Here is a 24,996-nt window from a genome sequence, read left to right on the forward strand (position 1 = left end):
TCATCTCAAAATCAGCATCTACAAATGTTCGATCTAATGTTCTACAAACGATCGTTCTACAACCGATCTAATGTTCTGCCATCTTTCTCTCGATAGATTCCCTTTCCTTCAACAAATTCTATCAGTTCTACCTAAAAAATATAATCAGAACCTGACCACTTCTTTTTTTTTTTTTTTTTTTTTTTTTTTGTAGAGACAGAGTCTCACCGTACCACCCTCGGTAGAGGGCCGTGGCGTCACACGGCTCACAGCAACCTCCAGCTCTTGGGCTTACGTGATTCTCTTGCCTCAGCCTCCCGAGCAGCTGGGACTACAGGCGCCCGCCACAACGCCCGGCTATTTTTTTTTTTTGGTTGCAGTTTGGCCGGGGCTGGGTTCGAACCCGCCGCCCTCGGTATATGGGGCCGGCGCCCTGCTCACTGAGCCACAGGTGCCGCCCAGAACCTGACCACTTCTAATCAACTTCACCAATACAGCTCCAATCCAAAACACATCTTCTCTCATCTGGATTGTAATCTGTCTTCTCATTTCTGCTCTTGTTCCTCCCTTCACTCTATTCTCAATCCAGCTCCTGATCTTGTCACTTTTCTCCTCAAAACCCATTAACAATTTTGCACATCACACAGTAAAAACACTGAAGTCTAATAATGGTCTGTAAGGGTCTGTGTAGTACATTAGATTTTTGTTTAAAAAATCAACTCTCTGCCTTCCTCTGTGAATAGTGTACTTTTCTACTTTTGTCTCTGGGTTTGACCATGGAATATTAGCAGACATCAAACAACCAGAGGCTTGAAAAGTGTTTTCATAAATGGACTTTCCCTCTTACATTTCTGCCACTCCCATGAGAAAAAAATTCCCAGCTTAGCCTGTTGTTCCAGGAGAAGGAAAGAGAGTCACCGAAAACAAAACTGCTTCATTTGAGCCCAGCTTAGATCAGCCTACCCCAGGAAGGGAAGAGAGATTTGGGGAACAGAGCTGCTTCATGCAAACTACAGATGGATGTGATGAAGCCCAACTGAGATTCACAGAGCTGTGTAGGTAAGCAGTCTAGATCTCTTACTATAGGCATGAGCGAAGTCAATGCTTATTATCATTGTTTGCCACTGAAATTCTGTGATTGTTACTCAGCAGAAACTAACCCATGGAGTCTGTAAGACAGTGATTTTCAACCGTTGTGCTGTGGGAGTATTTTAGGTGTGCAGCAAAAAATTTTAAAGATCATTAATTAAATTGTTTTTGAAAGAAGTTCAAAGCACAGTAAATATATTCCTTTTTTTACTCTTTTTTTTTTTATCAACATAATTTAAGTGTGCTGTGGATGTTTAACTAGGTTCAAGTGTGCCGTGAGATAAAAAGGGTTGAAAAACACCGTTAGGAGATATGACCCTTCTTAACTGTCTGATCATCTACTCGTTGATCTCATACATTTTTCTAGCCATTTTGTCCTTTTTGTTGTTTTTTGTACTGTACAGGCCTGCTCCCTCCTCAGTGTAACTGCAGTTATCTCTCCTCTCACCACAGGATACCCAGGGCTCACTCCCTCACCATCTTCTGGTCTTTGCTCAAAGGTCATCTAAAAGAGACCTTTTCTAATCCTCCTGTTTAAAATTAACCCCCCAACTCCCTCTCCATCTTCTTTCTTCTTAATACTTATCAATATCTAGCACATTTATTTTACCTATTTTTTTGTCTGAGTCCTCAGTCAGAATGTAAGCCAAGATTTCTGTTTCATTCATTCCTGTATCCCCAGTATTACTGCTCTATCTGTCACATACTAGGTATGCAACCAATTGTCTTTGAATGAATAAAACTTCTGTTCTCCCTAAGCGACAGTCTAAAAGTTTATAGTTTATTTGTATCTTTCTTTTCTCTTCACAAGAACAATAAAGTAGAAAGATTTTATAATATTTTAACTCCATCTTCCAGCTTATATACTGTTGTCATCTACACTGAAGGGGTAGCCCTTTGTTCTCCGCTTTCCGCAAAGGTTACACAAAGGTCTTCATTCACACATCCCATGGCAAGTAGGCCCTCAGCAGCTTGAGGTTTTCCAAGTTCAGCAGGTGCCCTCAGCTACAAAGTAGACATTATTACATTTTTACCAATATATTTCAATTTATCTCCACATTTGCCTACAATTCTTTCTTGCATTTTAGAGCTTACATTTTATGACTTAACTTCTGCCCAAACTATAACACTAAGAATTTTCTTTAGTGAGGAGCTATTGAGGGTAAATTCTATTAACTTTCCAAGGACTTTATTTTTGTCTTTTTTTTTTTTTTAACAAGAGTCATGCTATGCTGCCCAGGCTGGCCTTGAACTCCTGGGCTCAACCAATCCTCTAACTTGAGCCCCTGGGGAGCTGGGACTATAGGCATACACCACCATGCTCAAATTTATCCTCTTTCTTTTTCTATTTTTTTTGCAGTTTTTGGCCGGGGCTGGGTTTGAACCCGCCACCTCTGGCATATGGGACCAGTGCCCTACTCCTTTGAGCCACAGGCACTGCCCCATATCCTCTTTCTTTAAGTATAGTTTCAGTGGGCACAGAACTCTAGGTTGAAAATTATTTTTCTTGGATCTCAAACTCCTTACTTCAAGCAATTCTCCCACCTTTGCTTCCCAAAGTGGTGGGATTACAGCTGCAGATCTGTTCCTGGTCCAGCTGCAGATGAGATTGCAGCACCAGCCAACCTCTTGATTGTAGGCTTGTGAGAAACCTGAACTGCTGATCCACAGGAACCGTGAAATGATAAATATGTGCTGTGTTCAACCTTGAAGTCTGTGGAAGTAAAATTATTTTTCTTTGCACATTGAAGATATTATACACTGTCTCCCAATTTTTGTTGTTGTTATTGTAAAAGAGAAAATTGTTACTCCTTTGTAGCTTATGTATTTCTCTATAAATGCTTTTAAATATTCTTTTTACTTTGCAGTTCTAAAAATGCATTATAATACCCAATTGTGTACATCTTTTTATTTAACCTTCTTAGAATATGTTGAGTTTCCTCAAAGAAAATAAAAAGCCTTAATAATTCTGGAAAATTCTAGGCCATTAAAAAAAATATTGCCTCTTTTCTATTCTAAATTTGTGCGATGTTCTTATTCTTTCCACAATGTCTATTTATCTTCTTTTACATATATTGATCTCCATGTCTCCCTGTGGTATATTTCAGATTTCTCTGGATTTATCTTCTAGTTCAATGATTCTATTCACCTTCTCATTTTTTGACCTAAAATTAAAATTTTAATTTTGACTGTTATATTTTTCAATTCTACAACTCCCAATTGCTTACCTTTCAAATCTATTTGTTGTTGTTTTTAAACTAATATCCTATTCATTGCTCCAATTTTCAATTTTTTTCTTGTTTTCTTTAAATATACGAAGTGCTATCTATGATATATTTATATCTTCCCCAAATTCATATGTTGAAATCTTAATCCTCCAAATGATGACAGTATTTTTGGTCCTTATAAAAGAGACTGAAGGAAGCTTGTTTGCCCCTTCCACTATCTATGAACGAGAGGGTAGGCCCTCATAGACGCTGAATCTGCTGGCACCCTGAGCTTGGACTTCTCGGCCTTTAGAACTGCAAGTAAAAAATTTATAAGCCACCTTGCTTATGGTATTTTGTTACCACAGCCCAAACAGAACAAGACATAAAGCATGCTTGTTAACATTTTGCGTTGCATAATTCCTAAATCTGAAATGTTTGTGGGGGTCACTTTTATTCCCTGTTGTTGCTGCTGGCTCTTATTCATGACATCTTATTTTCTTGTACGTTTTTGTGGGTTTTGTCATGAAGTCTAGTCCTTTAAACTTTGTGTGAATTCTTCATGGCCTAGATTAAAAGTTTAGGGCTGCCAGAAGGGACTGTGACATTTTTGCCAATTGCTGTCACCCTCGGTAGAGTGCGATGGCGTCACAGCTCACGGCAACCTCCAGCTCTTGGGCTTAGGTGATTCTCTTGCCTCAGCCTCCTGAGTAGCTGGGACTACAGGCGCCTGCCACAACGCCCGGCTATTTTTTGTTGCAGTTTGGCTGGGGCTGGGTTTGAACCCACCACCCTCCGTATATGGGGCCGGTGCCCTACTCACTGAGCCACAGGCGCCGCCCTCAGAATGATTTTTAAATTAAGATCTCAAGTTGAAGCCAACTTTGCCATATAAGCAGTAAGAATTAATACTGAAAACTCAGGTGATAACCCAGTTATGATTTAAAGTTCTCAAGAAGACATCTTCCACCCCCCCCACCCCCGCCACTCAATGCAAGGGGAGACAGGCAGTAAGTTTTCTTGCTGTCTTCTTCAGAACATGTTTTTTTCCATTCACTCTTACACTGAGGGGTAGCCCTTTGTTCTCTGCTTTACACAAAGGTTACGCAAAGGTCTTCATTCACACATCCCATGGCAAGGACGCCCTCAGTGCTTGAGGTTTTTCAAGTTCAGCAGGTACCCTCAGCTTCAGCAATGGCTTATCTTCCAGAGCTCTGGCATTTGCTTAATGCCTGGCTTCTGTTGATTCTCTACTTTATTATAAACCCAGTGATGCTTTTAAAGAGATTAAAAAGTGAATTTATTCTACAATTTTATGGGCTTATTTTCAGAGGTAAGACCAATGGCCAGAAATGAGATTTGTGTTCGTATCTCTTCATCTCTACTTTTGCTTTGACCACTTCAGTCTAAGACACAAAGGTCTCTTGTTACGAGAGTTTCTGAATTTCCTTGTGTGTGTTCACTCTTCCACTCCTACTATTTATTCTCCATACAGCAGCCACAGTGACATTTTAAACAAGGGCTTGTCAGAGCATGCCATGTCCTAGCTTAAAACTTCCCAATGGGGAGAGTAAGTAGATCTTTAGAGAAAGAAAGTAGAATTGTGGTTACTTAGGGCTGTAGTGGATGGGTGTTTGTGAGGACAGGAAGAATGAGTGACTGCTGATAGGTATGGGTTTCTTTGGGGGGTGATTAAAATACTCTAAAATTTATTATGGGTATAACTGCATAGCTCTGTGAATATACTAAAAATCATTGAATTATATACTTTAAATCATTGTAAATTGTATGATATGTGCCTTGTAGCTCCATAAACCTGTTATTTCAGAGACAGCAGCAACAGCTTTCCAATGGGGAGAGCACTTTCACAATGGTGAACGATAGACCTCTGAAAATCTGTTCCTTCCTAAAAATAACATCAGCAAAAATTTTCAAAATTAACTTTTCCAGAACTCTAGAACTAAAGGCTTATAACAATACAAGGAGTGTTTATAAAATACAAGGAGTGCTCACTAAAAACCCAAGTTGTATGGCATTTCAACTTGCCTTATTTCCATTACCCTTTCCACCAGGTCCTCTGGCACCCTGAAAATCCAGTCTCAGAATCACAGGAGCTGTGACTACCGGCAGCCTACCAGCCCCTGGAGGGGCCTTGGAACTCCCCTCAAAAATACCATTACCCCAAACTATCTACCACCGTGCGTACTGTCTGAAAGCTCCCTGGGAAAGCTGCTATTTCAGGCCTTGATCTTTTCTGATCCAGCTTAGTACTTGTCTAGTGCAAACAGCCCCAGCTTCGGAGTGTGTGTAGAGAATAATCAGCAGCAGCTGTTTAACTTCACAGCTGCCTGGTGCAGTGTTAGCAGTTGAGGCAATTGAGAAGCTTGCTAAAAATCTTAAGAGAAAACTATGACACCCTATGGTCATGGCTGAGGAGGTTTAATATTTTTAAGATGAAAATAGTCTCCAAATTCATCTACAGGTTGAACACAATCCCTATCAAAATTGAGGCTGGCCTTTTTGCAGAAATCAAAAAGCTGATCTCATCAGAAAATTCAAATGGAAATACTCTTTTGGCCCAGAATAGCCAAAACAGTCTTGAAAAGTTAGAAGACTCACACTTCCTGATTTCAAAACTTAGCAAAAAGCTGCAATAATCAAAACACTGGTACTGTATCTATGATACAAACAGAGATCAATAGAAGAAAGCTGAGAGTCCAGAAAAACACAGCTGTATTTGTGGTCAATTGATTTCAAAAAGGGAACCTCCCCACTTCCTCAAACCCCTCACTAGAGTTTAATTGTGTTTTTCCCTCATGTGGGCGTACAGTTGTTCATCTACTGGTTTCATATTAGTATTGTGTACATTAGATACTTGCTTTTCCATTTTAATAGGGAGAATGTGCTTCATCTCCATCTAGGTTAATACAAAAGATGTAAAGTCTCCATTTTTATGGGTACATAGTACTCCCTGGTATAATATACCACAGTTTATTAATCCATTCATGGGCTGATGGAAAATTTTAAACTTTTGTGCCTCAAAGAATACCACTAAGAAAGTAAAACAACAAACCACAGAATGAGAGAAAATATTTGCAAATCATAATTATGATAGGGCATTTGTATATATAAAGACCTCTAAAAACTCCACAATAAAATACCACAACCCAATTTTAATAGGAAAAGAATTTGAATGGACATTTCTTTTTTTTTTTTTTGTCTTGCTTTTTTTTTTTTTTTTAAGAGAGTCTCACTTTGTCACCCTTGGTAGAGTGCTAGGGCATCACAGCTCACAGCAACCTCCAGCTCTTGGGCTTAGGCAATTTTCTTGCCTCAGCCTCCTGAGTAGCTGGGACCACAGTTGCCTGCCTGCCACAATGCCCAGCTATTTTTTTGTTGCAGTTTGGCCGGGGCCAGGTTTGAACCTGCCACCCTCGGTATATGGGGCTGGCGCCCTACTCACTGAGCCACAGGCGCTGCCCTTGAATGGATATTTCTCCAGAGATAATGTACAAATGGCCAATAAGCCCATGAAAAGATGGTCAACATCATTAGTCATTAGAAAATGCAAATGAATATCACAACTCAATTCCTCTTTATACCCTGAGGGATGATGGAAATACAAAGGAGAAACAACAGCAAGTGTTAAGAATATGGAGAAATTGAAACTCACATATTGTTGGTAGGATTGCCAAATGGTGCAGCCACTTTGAAAAACAGTCTGGGTGCTTTCCAAATATATATATTTGGAGTATATTATATATACTCCTGGGTATATATATCTGAGAGAAATGAAAATATATGTCCACACAAGTTTATACATAAATGTTCACAGTAGCATTAACAAAAAAAGTGGAAACAACCCAAATGTCCAGCAACTGATGAATAAAACATAGTGTATCTATACAGTGAAATACTACAGATGAATCTTAAAAACACCAGGCTAACTGAAGGAAGCCAGCCACGAAAGCCCACATGTTGTGTGGTTCCACTTACATAAAGTGCACCAAGTGTCCAGAACAGGCAAATCTATAGAAACAGAAACAAAATTTGTGGTTGCCAAGGGCTGGGGAGAAGTAGGAATGGGACTGCCTACTCATACTGCCTCTGAGTATGGTGGTATTTGGGGGGGGTGATAAAATGTCCTAGGATTAGTGCCAATGGCTGCACAACTCTGAATATGTTAAAAGCCAGGTAGTTGTATACTTTAAAAGGTTGAATTTTGTATGTGAATTATATGTCAATAAATCTCTAAATTTCCCATTGTGATCCTCTTTTCGCTTTCTCTCTGACCTCATGTTGAATATGCTGACAAACACATATTGTTGGTCTACTATGTGCTGAGCACTATTTGAGGCATTAACGATATTATCAAACAGACAAAAATCCCTCTCTTGTGGAGATTATTATCTAGCAGGATGATAGGTCATCATAGATAAGTAAATGTTAAAAGTAAGTGCCACAGAAAAAGAGAAAGCAAAGTAAGGGTGACCAGGAGTGCTAGTGTGAGGAAGGGAGCCCAGAGTTTAAGGAGGGGCATCAAAATACCCCGGGGACAGCCTCTCCTTCCCTATGCTTTGGTTATATTTGTCTTCTGACATTTTTCCTAAATATCGTGTCTACTCTTCAGCCCCATTATAATGCATGTGACCTTATTTTTATCATTGACCATCACAATTCCAAGTACATAAAAAAGAGTGCTTGGGAAATATATAAGGAATGGATAAATAACCAACATCTACAGTTCAAGAAACACATCATCACCTAAGATCTCTCAGAATTTCTGTTTCGCACAGTCTACTTTTCACACTTTTAATGTTACATTTAACATCTCCAACTTCTAATGATTTCACTAATTTATAGGTCATTAAAATGTAAGCAACGTAATGTGAGGAGGATCCAGTAAACACTGAACAACTCAAAAGACTGTGCAGAAGGCATCAGACTGAACTTGCAGCTGACAGGCTTTGCACTTCAGAGCCTCATGCTCCTGAAGGGACAGGGGAGACAAATCTGGTTGTGTTCAGACTAAAGGAGGAAGGCAGCGTGGCTGTCCTTCTCCAGCTGCATGGCTTGTACAATTCCTTTTCAATGGCATTCATTTCCTTACACTCCGGGATGCTGAGCAGTATTTTGTCATCACATTTTCCTCTCACACTGAAAATAAAAGAACAGCTCCCATTAAGACTAGAACTGTTGAGTTGTACAGACATGAAAACAGAGAAAAGTGTTTCTTTTCTTATTTGGTAAATATTTTGCTTTCCAGGCATCAGTAACTAATCACAGCTGTTTCCATTAGTTACAAATGGATTCAATCAGGTAAAATTTCAAATGAAACACACAAACCACTAGAGTCATTCCATTATACAGTACAATGGCAGTGTTAAGCCTTGTGAAATATATGTATTAAGTATGCATGTATTCATCAAATCAAACAAAGAAGCTAATGGGTCTCTGATTAGTGTTCTAACTCTATTATGGTGATACTTCCATCTCACCCTGACTCATCTAAATCATGTGAACAAAATGCTGTTAAGTTTGATATAAAATCTATTATGTGCCATTATTTTGGTTCAATAACAAAAATTCAATTCTGGCTAGGATTTCTCTCTTGATAACCAAGGGCAAAAAAGGCTGTTCCTAAGGTGAGGTACCCTTCATTTTAACTTTAATAATTTGTAATTCTTTGTCAAAACAAAAATAAAAACTAACCAAATTCCTGTTTGTCCTCATTTAAGATTCATAAAAGATCTTGTTTCCAAAGGGACTGTTACATGGATATTGATGAACAACCGCTAGTTCAAATCTAGAATCAGGTGTTCAGAAAAATAAGCAAATAGTAAGTATGTTTTTATTTAGTATTTTAAAAATACAGACTTTGTAGCAACTTATAAATTTCCACCTTAACAACACATTGATACACTGAACCAAGAAAACAATACAACCAAAAATTCATTTCCAAAAACAAGCAATGCCCTTTATTAAGGGGTAGTTTACATTTATACATAATTTTGCTTTTTAAAAAGATGACTGTTACAATCAGGTATGTAATCACTTAGCTACCTCTAAGTTCTATCTGTTAAAAATACTTTCTTTTAGAAAATCCAATTTAATCATCTCATTCTTTTTTTCAGTAATTTTGTCCAAATAGTGATAGAAGTACTCTTTGATGGAGAGAATGAAGAAAACTGTTTTTGAGTATCCTCAGATCATATATCTATAATAAAGATTTGGCTCCAAGGAGCCTAGCTCTAATTAGTGAAGTAGGCCCAGTTTAGAAAGTGGCAATGAGGTGGTAACTAACAATTGGCAACTAACTAGTAAATCATTATCAAAAATTAACAATTTTAGGTATCTTTGTTTTGGGTTTCTGTGGTTTAGGTGCATCCAAAATTTCTTCATAGTCTGCACTCATTCCCTTTGCCCAGCGACCAACAGTGACCATTCGATCTGAAAAGCAATAGAAAAGTCAGAATATAAGAAAAACAGTAATCAAATGGATCCATGTAGATTGGTATTGGTTCAGGAAGGAAACTAGTTTTGACATGAATAATCACCAGGAGGGAAGACTCCATCACGAGAGGAAAGTGAGCAATTCTATAACTGATTATAACCCTTGATTTCGGAGTACCACACGCAATTTCTCATCCCAATTAGGGAAATGCAGCTACTACTTTGCAATGCACAAATTGATGAGAAAGCTCTTTCATTCTTTCCCAGAGTTCATCATTACAGAGTCAATGAATTCCAAGAGTCTGTAAACAGCAAGACTTATGAAGCATCAGTTTTAAATGCACAAGATTCCACCTGTGAAATTATACAACATCTGCTTGTCAGTCTTGTCATTTAGGAAGTGGCAATCCTCTCGGGAGGGAGAATTCAAATTCCACTTCATCATTTCAATCTCATTGCCTACAATGTAGTAAAGACCATCTTCTTCTAGATAAGATTATAAACAAGAACTCTTGGTTTTCAAATTTAAATGCAAGGGGTAGGAAGTAAGAATAGGCACATTTATTAGTGCAGTACTGTGACAGTATGAAATAAAAAGAAGTATGTTTCCTCCCTAAGAAGCACTACTGATCTACTGGGTTATCCTTCTGTCTTGCTTTCTTTCAAACAGGTTCACCATCATTGTAATGCAGGCAAACTAATGTAATAATAATGGTCTCCACTTACTCAAAAGTCTGCCACAGGTATAGTGAACATTTATGAAGTTTCTGATGAACCAGGCTAATAGTTCATCAGGAAGAAAAGTAACTCTGTGTGGAAAACACCTTTTTATTATTTTCAGCAGTTTTTGTAATGAACTCTGAATTCTTTAGGTACACACAAAGCAAAACATATATGAATTGTTTTGATTATGAACATATAATCAATTGTAAGAATGTTTAAAGTTATTTTCATATTTTTAATTTTCTCCTAGTGAATCAATACTTTTCTGTAAGTAACAGAATTGGCACTAATAATGTAATGAATTCATCAGTTAGCAAATATAAATGCTTATGAATGAGATGCTTTGAGAGTCCTCAAAGGCTTTTGGTCACTTTCTTCTAGCTGAGCACAGTCACTAATACTCAGTTACTAATGCTGTGTCTACTGCTGACAAAGAAGTGATTAAGTCATTGTTATTAATAACAAAATGCAACAAAAATACAAAAGTATACTAATCTCTCCCCTTCTAATGGGGAGGCCCAGGGATCTCACCTGAATTCTGACTTTCAGGGCAATCTTTCTTTAAGTGTTTCACAGAGCCACAAAGTTTGCAACCACCACCTATTAAGAGAACAAAGTCACTGAATGCCATTTCATACTTTTAGGTTTTGTTTTAAACATCTCAAAGCACTTCCATATCTTATTAATCCTCACATCCTTGTCGGCTGTAAAGAAAGCTGGAGCCAGGAACATAGGTAGGTTGCCAGATTCCTTTTAATAATTCATTCTCCATTCCTTTCAATCTCAAAGAGCAACAAAGTGCTTCTTGCACCTAGCCTTCAACGGAGACATGGAGAAGAGAAAAGAGAGGTGGTAGGAAGCCCTTGTCCAAGAGCCCATTGCACAGAAGCCCGGATAGTAAGCAGGGTGAACCCTTGGACCTGTAAACCAAAGTTGTATGCAGATGCAGTTTTCTGAAGAATTTGACTATTCTCAAATAATCAATGACCCTGCCCAAAAAATGCTGTGCTCTACTCTACAGGTCAGATGGGGACAAGCATTTGTAAAGGGAATGCAAATGACTTTTCAATGCCTTCCACCTGTTGGACAACCTAATCCTAATAAAAATGCCCATCTGCCTAGTTTAAGCAACATTTGAGGACTGTGAATTATAACACATGTGGTTTCTAAAATGGGTCTTTCACTTAATGGTCAAACACGTGTTTAATAGTAAATCATCATCATAATCCTGCCTATGATGTTAAACGGCTTAGTGAGAAAAATGATCCAGTAGATTCAAATCTGGCTGAATTCTCACATCTATGTCACCTGCTCTCCTCACTGCACTTTTTTTTTTTTTTATATCTAGTCATTTTAGTTAACCATCCAAAGCCATTCTGGTCATTCGTCATGTTATGTGACCAGTTTTATAAACTGAAACGCACCTCTGAGCATCTTCCAGGCCCAGGCCTCTTTACTGTTTTATATGCCACAGAGAAATAGAAGAGGTACTTGAATATATTTTAATCCTTGTAACCACTCTTCTAGGTAACTACTGTAATTTATCAAATCTAAGACATCATTGATAATAAGATGTGTCATTAATATGCCATAACAAAAGTTTTGAGACAGACTGTGTTATAACTGTTATTTCACTTTCAAGAAACACAGTGAACAGCACCCCTCCTGATTCACTTGTGCAAGTTTCAACTTGCTCAGCTTATCAGCGCTGCTGGATGGGTTTAATTTCATTCCATTGACGCAGATTTTATGTTTCTTGATTTTTGAATATCTCAAAACTTTCATAATGATCCAAGTATTTCACATACTTCTCAAAAAGAAAAAAGCAGTTAATTACGTAGAATTCAACAATGGTAAGATGCATTCTGATTTTGGAGATATTTAGATGTGGAAAAATGTGCATTTTAGAATCAATAAAATATAGTTTTATTATCTCCATTTTACAGGTGAGGAAACTGAGATGAGAGATGTTTAGTAACTTGCCAAAGTCCCACAACTAGTGAGTGGTGGTGACTGACTCCAAAAGCCATGCTTTCTCTCCAGACTTGCCAGGGGAGACCGTAGGACATGACACAAGAGGTGTCTAGAACCTGACGGCCACAGCCATAATATTAACTATTAACTGACAACCTCCTCCTCAAAGCTTTAGACAGCATAGATGTTAATGCAGGGAACTAAGACACTAACTGAGCTAAAGATTAAAAAGCTACATGATCCCATACCAGACAATTAGCTAAGAAAAAAATTCAGAAATAAAACTTACCACAATATTGAGTAGTGTAACACCAGCCCTTCTACCAAAATGGTATGGTGGGCTAAGATTAAATACACAACACTATTTTTAAAATCTTATATTAGCTTAAGATATAATCCCTTTGCTTCTGTTACATCTAAAAGGTGAAATGTATAACATATTCCCACAAATGATGTTGAACTAAACACAGTTTGAAATATATACCTTAGTTTCTTCTGATTTTTCTTAATAATGTATCAAGTTTTATTGCACAAAAAGCCCAAAACATAAATAGCACTTGATAAAAATCATGAAATTTTCAAGGTTTTGCTACTTATTCAAAAATTTATTCAAGAACTGATTAAGGGTATAAAATTAAATCATGACTCTGCATGCTAACTCTCTGTTTTTGAAATACAAGTGTAACAGCACTCACCATCAGCATAGAGTCCTTTGGGATTATCAGGACAAGATCTAGACAGGTGTCCCATTTCCCCACAAACAAAACATTTTGCAAAAGGAAATTCACCTGTAAGAATCAAAAGTTCCTATTAAGGTGATAATATACACAATAAGTCATATAACTCACATTGTTTTAAAATACTCAACAGAGTATTGAGTATTTAAACTTAAACTTGAATCTCACTTTGATTTCAAAACATTAAGTGGCACACTCCTAAAAAATTCTGTCAACATCAACAAAAATACCCACTTGGCTATTTATTGGCTACTTTCTCCACCAACCAAACAAAAAATGAAAGGGAAACATACCAACAGCTGGGTCTACTTTGGCCTTACACTTGGTTATTTCATGCTCTGTGGACCCACACCGGTAACATATTCCAGTGCCCATGTCTTGATTTTCAAGGGCGGCTGGGCAATCTGCAATTCCATGACCAGGTTTTCTACAATGGAAACATACCTGGGAAAAGAAATCATGAGTTGCCATACTGCAAAACTACACCAGTGATTTTATTAATTCTTGTTATAAAAAATACCCTTGAAACATTTCTCATCTTAGTTTTTCTTTTTTGAAATCTCAACATCTTATTTGTATAAAAAAAGTATTTCATACATTCTTCAACAATAAAAAATGTCATTTCCAACAAAGAGTCTCAATGCTTTTGAAAACCCTCAATTTGTTAATCTTTTGATCTCAGGAACAGTGTTAACATAGGACTTTGTAGAAAGCAATTGCTTAAATGAATTGAGTAAATATGGAGTATTCAATTCCTTAACAGAGATGTCTACAATAGAAATATGTAGTTTTCTGTAGAAGAGAGACAATGGCTGTCAAAATTAAAATTTATGTATAACTATTATGTACCCACAGTTTTTAAATAATTAATATTTGTGCTTTTAAAGTTCATATCATTGCATGAATTTGGGTCAAATGTTTCCATTTAAATTATGATTCAAATCATAAGATCTATTTCATAGCAAAATGTATATCCTTAATATACATTCTTTAATGTTCAGAGAGGATCCATTTTTAGAATATGTACACAATACTCTTAAAGGACTAATTTATTCTGAGATTAATTATATTTGGCTCCAAAGTAAAACTGAACAACATACAGTTATGTACATACTACTTAGCGATTTATAGAATTTTTTTTTTCTGCAGTGAATGAGAACATCGTCCGTAATCAAAGATGGCAGATATTGGCTGTCAATCTTCTTTTCTTTCTTCGAGATACCATGTCATTTTCTGCTCCTTTTCTCTCCTTCCACCCATCTTCCCCTCTCTCACTCTATGCTCTCTCTTATCTCTTCCCCCCTTCCCTTCCTCTAATATAAAAAAAATGTATACTTGTAGGTCCTAAAAAATGGCAGATAGGTAAATTATTTTATTTAAACAGGAAAAGGGTGCTACTACTTCAGTGGACTCAAAGAAAGAATAAATAAATGGGAAAAAGGTATGTATGTTTCTTAGGTAACAAATTGTTAATCTTTTTTTTCAAAATAAGCACAAGTTTTTTTTTTTTTTTTTTGTAGAGACAGAGTCTCACTTTATGGCCCTCAGTAGAGTGCCGTGGCGTCACACGGCTCACAGCTACCTCTAACTCCTGGGCTTAAGCGATTCTCCTGCCTCAGCCTCCCGAGTAGCTGGGACTACAGGCGCCCGCCACAACACCCGGCTATTTTTTGGTTGCAGTTTGGCCGGGGCCGGGTTTGAACCCGCCACCCTCGGTATATGGGGCCGGCGCCCTACTCACTGAGCCACAGGTGCCGCCCAAGCACAAGTTTTTTAAAAAGCAAATTTAATTGGCAAAATAAAACATATTTTGCAATTCTAAATTTTTCAGTAACTTTTACATTTAGAATGAGCTGCTCCAAACAAAGAAATTGCATTTATTCTCCAAATGCAGTAAAAGCTACTGCTAAAACCTTGATCACACCATAGGAAGTCATAGCTTCTTGATGAAGTCAAAGTGGTCTCTACTCAGCTGATAGTTTACTGCCTTGACCTTTAAAACTGAATCCTCACCAAATATACATCTCTTGAATTTAATGTAGATGGTATTGCAGAGAGCTGACTGGTAAATTTCTATAGCTTATTTAATGTATTAGCATTTAAGAATTGATGATTAGTATGAAGTATCAAAAAAATAGGAAGAAAATAATAAATTGCCATAGGTCACAACAAGCCATATACTATTTGTAAAGCATACCTTTGAACACACACACACACCCACCTCAACATCCTTCCCCCTTAATTACAAACATAAAGCTTTTCTTAAGAGGAAACAACAGTAAACTTTTCAAATGGTATGCAATTTACCATACTCCCCATGTCAACTAAATTACCTAAGTAAAATAAAGTTATTTGACTTAAATATTTTATAATAACCTTACAATTTAGACAAAACTCTACCTATCCCAATCTCAAAAGAAGAGATGTTTTTTCTATCCAGATTTATCCATACAGAACATTTTATCAGTATTATCTCAACATAATTATCTTTAAATATAACAATTCATAGAATTAATTTTGTATACACCCAGAAACCACATTTATGGAGGGTGTCACATTTCAACCTTGCATTGGTGCAAACTATGCAATTTAGTGATCTTAATAAAAAGTGAACGGGTAAGAACTGGCACCAAGTCTCATTCTTATGATGTATCCTGCTAGGGGACTTGGAAAATTCACTTAGAGAAGAAAAGAATTACACTACTAAGTATTTCATTTCCTGTGTTTGACACACTTTAAAACTGAGGCTAGGCACTACAGAAATAAACCTGCTGCCTCCAGCATTCCTATAAGCGCAATCTGGGGATGGAAGGAGCAATGAATAGGGAGCATCTCAAGGAGTTTTAACTCTGCTGTTACTAACTAGGGTGATTCATGTAGATCTCCTTCCTGAGCCACAGTTTTTCATGAATAAAGACAAAGAACATCCTTTGCAAGTAACAGGTACCATACACATTTAATCTGCTATAAATTATCTTCATTATTTTGACACTTTTTTAATGATTATTAGAAAAAGGGCTATTAGAAGGCAGAGGTAAAAACATAGGTTTTGACAGATAGGGTTTTTTTATTTCACCTCTGCTACTAGCTAAGTGGCTTTCAGCAAGTTACTCAAACTGTTTCCATCTGTAATACAGAATAGTGCTATCATTGTAGTATTGTTGTAAAAATAAACCAGTACATCAAGTGCCTAGCATATATATATATATATATATATATGCTTGAAAAAAAAAAAAAAAGAAAGAAAAAAAGAAAGGTACAAGCCCTGAAAAAGATGCTTTATATTCCTTCCTTTGGTCTTAGGGTGAAAAAGAAAACAAAAACTCAAACTTTATAAATCTAGGCCGTAAGAGCAATCAGCCCCTGCTAAGCCGTACATAAGTATAAGAACCATAGTTTCTAGCTAATAAAGTAAATAACATGGGCAAAGCAATGCTCTCACCATTGCATTTTTCTTTGCTGCTTGTCTTTTTACTCGTCGTCCTTCCCGTCGACTGTCTTTCTTTAAAGCAACTGCAATTTCTTCCCTTACTTTCTGAAGGTCTGATGCCATAATCTCCCCATTGTGAACCATCTGTGAATTCTGTCTTAGGTATTCCATGAATCCATTCACATCTTCATTTAAGTATTCTTTTTTCTTTTTGTTCTTTTTATGTTTTGCTTGGGGTGCATCATTTTTAAGGGACAGCTTCTTGGTTCCAACTTGTTTATGCTTTGGTAGGTTTTGGCTTGTTCCCTCACAGGACTGCTTCTTCATGTCCTCCCATGATGTTGCAGACAAGGGTCTCTTACTACGTGTGGTAGTAACGCGTGCCCACCTTGTCATAGCAGGATCAGATGTACCTCAGCAATCTGTAAGACAAGCATGGCTGGTTAGTCATCATTAAAAAAACAACTAAAGATACATGCTGTATTGTTGTATCTCACATATGTCCATATGTTAAACTTTCAATTACTGAAATACTTTTTCCTTCATTTAAATATTTATATACACATCTATTCTACAATATGCCTCTAACACAAATCTAGTACTTAGCACTTACCAGAGAATCTACCACACCAATTTTTAAAAGTGTATATAAATACTTGTTTAACATTGGAAAACAATTTAAGAAATGAATTATTTCGTAAAATATAAATCACATATATCTCTGAATACTACCAGAAACTCTATGCCCAGAAATTTGACAATGTGAAGGAAATGGATCAATATTTGGAATCACATCCTCTCCCTAGACTTAGTCAGGAGGAAATAGAGCTCCTGAACAGACCAATTTCAAGCACTGAGATTAAAGAAACAATAAAAAATCTTCCAACCAAAAAATGCCCTGGTCCAGATGGCTTCACACCAGAATTCTATCAAACCTTCAAGGAAGAGCTTATTCCTGTACTGCAGAAATTATTCCAAAAAATCGAGGAAGAAAGAATCTTCCCCAACACATTCTACGAAGCAAACATCACCCTGATACCAAAACCAGGAAAAGACCCAAACAAAAAGGAGAATTTCAGACTAATCTCACTCATGAATACAGATGCAAAAATTCTCAAACAAAATCCTAGCCAACAGATTACAACTTATCAGCAAAAAAGTCATTCATCATGATCAAGTAGGTTTCATCCCAGGGATGCAAGGCTGGTTTAACATATACTAGTCCATAAACATTATCCACCATATTAACAGAGGCAAAAATAAAGATCATATGATCCTCTCAATAGATGCAGAAAAAGCATTTGATAAAATCCAGCATCCTTTTCTAACTAGAACACTGAAGTGTATAGGCATAGGTGGCACATTTCTAAAACTGATTGAAGCTATCTATGACAAACCCACAGCTAATATTTTACTGAATGGAGTAAAACTGTAAGCTTTTCCTCTTAGAACTGGAACCAGACAAGGTTGTCCTCTGTCACCTTTACTATTCAACATAGTGCTGGAAGTTCTAGCCAATACAATTAGGCAAGACGAGGAAATAAAGGGAATCCAAATGGGAGCAGAGGAGGTCAAACTCTCCCTCTTTGCTGACAACATGATCCTATACTTAGAGAATCCCAAAGACTCAACCACAAGACTCCTAGAAGTGATCAAAAAATACAGTAATGTTTCAGGATATAAAATCAATGTCCATAAGTCAGTAGCCTTTGTATACATCAATAACAGTGAAGATGAGAAGCTAATTAAGGACACAACTCCCTTCACCATAGTTTCAAAGAAAATGAAATACCTAGGAATTACCTAACGAGGGAGGTGAAGGACCTCTATAAAGCAAATTATGAAATCCTCAGAAAGGAAATAGCAGAGGATATTAACAAATGGAAGAACATACCATGCTCATGGATGGGAAGACTCAACATTGTTAAAATGTCTATACTTCCCAAAGCAATCTGCCTATTCAATGCCATTCCTATCAAAATACCAACATCGTACTTTCAAGATTTGGAAAAAATGATTCTGCATTTTGTATGGAACCAGATAAAACCCCTCATAGGTAAGGCAGTTCTTAGTAATAAAAATAAAGCTAGGGGCATCAGCATACCAGATTTTAGTCTGTACTACAAAGCCATAGTGGTCAAGACAGCATGGTACTGGCACAAAAATAGAGACATAGACACTTGGAATCAAATAGAAAACCAAGAAATGAAACTAACATCTTAAACCACCTAATCTTCAATAAACCAAACAAGAACATACCTTGGGGGAAAGACTCCCTATTCAATAAATAGTGTTGGGAGAACTGGATATCTACATGTAAAAGACTGAAACTGGACCCACACCTTTCCCCACTCACAAAAAATGATTCAAGATGGATAAAGGACTTAAATTTAAGGCATGAAACAATAAAAATCCTCCAAGAAAGCATAGGAAAAACACTAGAAGATATTGGCCTGGGGAAAGACTTCATGAAGAAGACTGCCATGGCAATTGCAACAACAACAAAAATAAACAAATGGGACTTCATTAAACTGAAAAGCTTCTGTACAGCTAAGGAGACAACAACCAAAGCAAAGAGACAACCTACACAATGGGAAAGGATATTTGCATATTTTCAATCAGACAAAAGCTTGATAACTAGCATCTATAGAGAACTCTAATCCACATGAAAAAAGCCAACAATCCCATATATCAATGGGCAAGAGACATGAATAGAACCTTCTCCAAAGAAGACAGATGAATGGCTAACAAACATATGAAAAAATGTTCATCATCTCTATATATTAGAGAAATGCAAATCAAAACAACCCTGAGATATCATCTAACCCCAGTGAGACTGGCCCACATCACAAAATCTCAAAACTGCAGATGCTGGCGTGGATGTGGAGAGAAGGGAACACTTTTACACTGCTGGTGGGACTGCAAACTAGTACAACCTTTCTGGAAGGAAGTATGGAGAAACCTCAAAGCACTCAAGCTAGACCTCTCATTTGATCCTGCAATCCCATTACGGGGCATCTACCCATAAGGAAAAAAATCCTTTTATCATAAGGACACTTGTACTAGACTGTTTACTGCAGCTCAGTTTACAATCGCCAAAATGTGGAAACAGCCTAAATGCCCACCAACCCAGGAATGGATTAACAGGCTGTGGTATATGTATACCATGGAATACTATTCAGCTATTAAAAAAAATGGAGACTTTACATCCTTCGTGTTAACCTGGATGGAAGTGGAAGACATTATTCTTAGTAAAGCACCACAAGAATGGAGAAGCATGAATCCTATGTACTCAATTTTGATATGAGGACAATTAATGACAATTAAGGTTATGGGGGGGGGAGGAAAAGCAGAGAGAGGGAAGGAGGGAGGGGGTCAGGAACTTGGTGTGTGCCACACCTTCTGGGGGCAAGACATGATTGCAAGAGGGACTTTACCTAACAAATGCAATCAGTGTAACCTGGCTTACTGTACCCTCAATGAACCCCAACCATAAAAAAATAAATAAATAAATATAAATCACATAGTAATACAGTGAATGAAATTATTTTTTCCAAATTCTGCAGTTTTCCTGGTTGTTTATTTTCCTATCTCTAAGTCCCAGGGCTACTTTTTCCCAGTCTTCTTGATTAGCCTGCCATTTCAGTGCAACAATTTGCATAGCAGATTAGCAAATATGCAGAAATCTTGTCATTTAATGTCATGTTTGTCTTTATAACTCTTCCCAGCAGATTTATAAGTAAAACATGTATAAGTCACATGTGGTACTAGGTCTTCCTCTCTTATTAATCAGGGTATAAGCTACTTCCAGTGATATTAAATCATCTTCAATTCCATTTAAATAATGATTCAAATAATATATTTCTTACAAAAAAGTATCTTATTTTATACCTCTAATAAATATTCTTTAATATTCAGAAATAGGTTCCTATATAAGAGAAGTAATTTATTCTAAGATGAATTATTTGGCTCCAATATGAGTGTCCACTGATTTGGTTACTGTAGGGACAAGACTGACTTTATTTTTAAATACTAATCCACCTGACCAACTCTGAGTCTGGGAATGCCTCCAAAATGTCTAGTAGATATATTACTCTTTATGTAAGAAAAACTATTCATCATAACTTTCACCATTCCTCCAAAACAATCCTTGATGCTGACGCATTGCGATGCCAGCAACGTTTTCACAGCCACCTACATATTCCTCCACAGTATGTATGGTTTCTCCCAGATATGAGCCTGGGTCTGAGAGTTGTGGTGCAGAGATCTACCTGTCTTGTGGCCATGGAAGACCACACTTCTGCCTGTCAGTCTCTCTGATAAATAATCCTACATTGACAGACTGATCTTTGGTTTCTCGGCTCTTTCAGCATTTGGGGGTCGCTTTGCACATACAACCCTTTCACATAACAGTTACATTACATACTAGACAGTAATCAGGAGGGCTTTTTCCTGCAATAAGTGAGAACATCAGTCATAGTCAAAGATTAGCCGATTATGGTCAGATACTGTATAACAATGTTTAGGTTAATGCTGGGCCACATATATGCCAGCAGTCCCATTTGATTACAATAGAGCTGAAAAATTCCTATCACCTAGTAATGTGCCTGTCAAACCAGAGTGACACCATTCCTCACATGGTCATAGTGATGCTAGTATAAACAAACTTACTGTGCTGTTAGTCATATACAGTTTTGTACACTACATATATTTAATAATGAGTACATTACTGGTTTATGTATTTACCACTGGTTTATGCATTTACACTACACTTTTTATCACTATTTTCAAGTGGACACCTTCTACTTAAAGAAAAAAGTTCACTGTAAAACAGCCACAAAAGGTCCTTTGAAAGGTATTACAAAAGGCACTGTTAAAATAGGTGATGACAGCTCCCTGTGTTTATTGCCCCTGAAGACCTTCCTGTGGGACAAGAAGTAGAAGAGGAAGACAGTGATACTGATAATCATGACCCTGTGAAGGGTGGGTTTTGGTCTTAGTTTTTTTGGTTTTTTTGCAGTTTTTGGCCCGGGCTGGGTTTAACCCACCACCTCCAGAATATGGGGCCGGCACCCTACTCCTTTGAGCCACAGGCACTGCCCTTAGTTCTTTTTCTTTTAATTTTTATTTAAAAATTTTTTTTTTCTCAGAGGCAGAGTCTCACTTTATTGCCCTCAATAGAGTGTGTGGCGTCACAGCTCACAGCAACCTCCAACTCCTGAGCTTAGGCGATTCTCTTGCCTCAGCCTCCCGAAGAGCTGGAACTACAGGCATCCGCCACGATGCCCGGCTATTTTTTTGTTGCAGTTTGGCCAGAGCCAGGTTCGAACCTGCCACCCTTGGTATATGGGGCCGGCGTCCTATCCACTGAGCAACAGGTGCCACCCATTGGGCTTAGTTCTGTTTTTGTTTTTTTTTTGTAGAGACAGAGTCTCATTGTACCGCCCTCGGGTAGAGTGCCGTGGTGTCACACGGCTCACAGCAACCTCTAACTCTTGGGCTTACGCGATTCTCTTGCCTCAGTCTCCCGAGCAGCTGGGACTACAGGCGCCCACCACAACGCCCAGCTATTTTTTTTTGTTGCAGTTTGGCCGGGGCTGGGTTTGAACCCGCCACCCTCGGCATATGGGGCCGGCACCCTACTCACTGAGCCACAGGTGCCGCCCTGGGCTTAGTTTTTAACAAAAAAGCTTAAGAAGTAAAAAAAAAAAATTTAAAAGATTTAAATTTAAAAACAGAAAAAAATCTATAAAATAAGACATAATGAAAGAAAATATTTTTGTACAACTGTACAATGTGTTTAAGCTGTTATTACAAAAGTCGAAACTCTTTAAAAATTTAAGTTTATAAAGTAAAAATGTAACAGTAAATTAAGTGAATTTATTATTAAACAATGTTTAAAAATAAATGTCATGTAGCCTAAATGTATAGCGTTTATAAAATCCGTAGTAGTATACAATGATGGCCTACTAGACCTTTACATTCACTCACCACTCACTGACTCATCCAGAGCAACTTCCAGTCTTGCAAACTCTGGGCATCACGAGTTCCCTATAGAGGTGTACCCTTTTTTTTTTAGATAGCTCAAGCCAGGTTTGAACTCTCCAGTCTTGGTGCAGGTAGCAAGGGCCGATCCCAAATTTTCCCCTTTATGTATATATTTACAGTTGGTCTGATTAAATCAAGATCCAAAGAAGTTTCATATATTGCCTTTGTTTGGGTCTCTTAAGTTTCTCTCTCGACCTCCTTTCCTTTTTTTTTTTTCCCCCTTTCCTTTCCTTGCTGGATCTCACTGTTGCTCAGGCTGGAGTACAGTGGCATTATCATAGCTCAGAGCAACCTCAAACTCCTGGGCTCAACTGATCCTTCTGCCTTGGCCTTCCAAAGTGGTAGATTAGAGGTGTGAGCCACCACACTTGGCCTTCTTTATTCTTTATATTTCTGTCGTCTTTTAATTTTTCTTCCACTTTACTTGTTCCAGAAATTAAGTTGCTTATCTTAAAGAATTTTAGGGTGGGAGAGTAAAAAATACATATTCTAAGATCTCATGTAAGACTCAGTGGATCAGAATTTTCACCCCTAAGGCCCAGAAATATGGATTTTTTGTTTTCCACCGAGGAACACTCCAGCTAATCTGTATGTCCTCCTGGGGTCCCAACCAGTCTGACATTTCTTTAGTTAATATCCTCACTTTTCCAGATATGAAAAATGAAGCTCAACACTATTAAGCAATATAAAAGACGAAAGAAAGAACTGGAACTCAGCAATGGGTTCTAGTCTCTACTCTGTCATTATCTTGCTGCCTGGCTAAACAGCTTCTTGTGTCACTTATAGTTCTCTGATTGCCAGCAACAGAAAGCAATTTAGGCTAATTTATGCAAACAAGAAATTTATTGGAAGGATATGAAGGAGCTTTTAGAATCGAAAACACAGTCTCTGAAGAAACAAGAGACAGGGGAGCTGGATAGCTGGAACTCACAAGCCCAGCTGAGGACCCAAAATCGAGGTGTACTTTTAAAAAATATTCTGTACTTTATTTTTACTGTACTTATCCTATGTTTAGGTATACAAATACTTCCTGCTGTGAGACAATTGCCTACAGTATTCACGCTGTACAGATTTGCAGCCTAGAAGCAATATGTAGGCTATAATATCTAGGTTCGTGTCAGCACATGCTATGATGTCCGCACAACGAAATCGCCTAATGCATTTCGCAGATCTCTCTACCCCCATTGTTAAGCAAGGCATGACTGCATTAAACCGACACCTTTCGCATTCCTGTGCAGGCACCCTTAAACCCTCAGCTCCTGGCATCAGAAATGTCCTTCGACACAGGCTTAAGGGTGACCCCAATGACCGATGTGAGTTGCTCCACGCCACTTAGCACGCATACTCTTGTCGCCGAAGATCTTGTCACAGTGGGAACAGGGGCTGTTTAAAACAAAGTGGATTACCCTTCCCCTGAGCCCATGGGAAGGGGCAGACTGTTGGTATCAAGTGAGTCAGGTGCGGGACCCGGTGGTGCACCGCACCACAGCCTCCAGTGAGGAGGGACGTGCAGTTGCCAGCGCCCCACAGCTGAGGGCGGTCTCCGCCCCGGCCCCTACAGACAGGCCAGGCAGCCCGCGCTCCAGCCCCACCTGGCGCTGGGGGCTCTCGGGGACCCAGCAGCCAGCCCCTCCAACCTCCCACGCCTCCCACACCAGGCCCGCCGGGCTAAAGGAAACGAACCAGGGAAGCCTACGGCACGCGGGAAACTTAGAGGTTTCATCCTGCCGCGCGGTGCGGGGTGTTTCTTACCGCGCACGGATCCTCCAGAGCAGCTGAGTTTGCGAGCCAGAAAGGCCGCCCCGCTACGGCGGCGTCGGCGTGCGAGACCGTCACTGAGACGCGTCACTTCCGGCGTGCCAAAGCCCGGATGGCGCGAGGCGGAGGCGCAGACCGGTCCAGGCATCTTCTGGGTGGGTAAACGTGGCTGAGGATAAGTTTGTGGAGCGCCTGTTATTTCAAGGGCGATGTGCTGGACGCCGAGGACACAAAGAGTTTGGTCCTGTCTGTGAACTCACATCTTAGCGGGCGAGATAGACGAGAGGATCGGTGAGAGGGGATGTCGAACGGAAAGGCTTTGAGAAGGTGACGTCTGAATAAGAAACTAAAAATCTGGTGAAACTGTCGGCATAAGGGAGTTAGGACGTTTCAAGCAGATGTAAAGGTGCAGCTGGAGTAGGTCATTATGGTAGAAGTTTGAAAAAAGACATTTTGGGGCTCTCGGGTGGGAGGCGGTGCCCCAAGGTCCTCCTGCCCAATGCTACATTCAGTTGAATATCACACACTTTGTAGACAGAAAAAGTTTAAGAGGAACGCGTTAGACCCCTGGCCCCTTCCAAACGGATACAACGTACCA

At 38.5% G+C, this 24,996-nt stretch overlaps 1 protein-coding gene across 2 annotated transcripts; it reads right to left on the reverse strand.

The window, feature by feature from the left end:
• Positions 1–9,130: 9,130 nt before the first annotated feature.
• Positions 9,131–24,461, reverse strand: ZCCHC9 (zinc finger CCHC-type containing 9). Of its 2 annotated transcripts, none has more exons than XM_053587364.1 (6): positions 24,393–24,461; positions 16,605–17,014; positions 13,456–13,606; positions 13,121–13,213; positions 10,983–11,051; positions 9,131–9,725 (listed from the first exon to the last, which is right to left on the reverse strand). In XM_053587364.1, the coding sequence occupies exons 2-6, from the start codon at positions 16,986–16,988 to the stop codon at positions 9,607–9,609; spliced, it is 816 nt and encodes a 271-aa protein (XP_053443339.1). In that variant the 5' UTR covers positions 16,989–17,014; positions 24,393–24,461; the 3' UTR covers positions 9,131–9,606. The 2 variants fall into 2 exon arrangements, with proteins under 2 accessions (XP_053443339.1, XP_053443330.1); XM_053587355.1 differs by having other exon boundaries at positions 24,324–24,433.
• Between the last annotated feature and the right edge of the window lie 535 nt (positions 24,462–24,996).

This window comes from Nycticebus coucang, chromosome 1 (genome assembly GCF_027406575.1).
Source record: "Nycticebus coucang isolate mNycCou1 chromosome 1, mNycCou1.pri, whole genome shotgun sequence".
Taxonomy (NCBI): domain Eukaryota; kingdom Metazoa; phylum Chordata; class Mammalia; order Primates; family Lorisidae; genus Nycticebus; species Nycticebus coucang.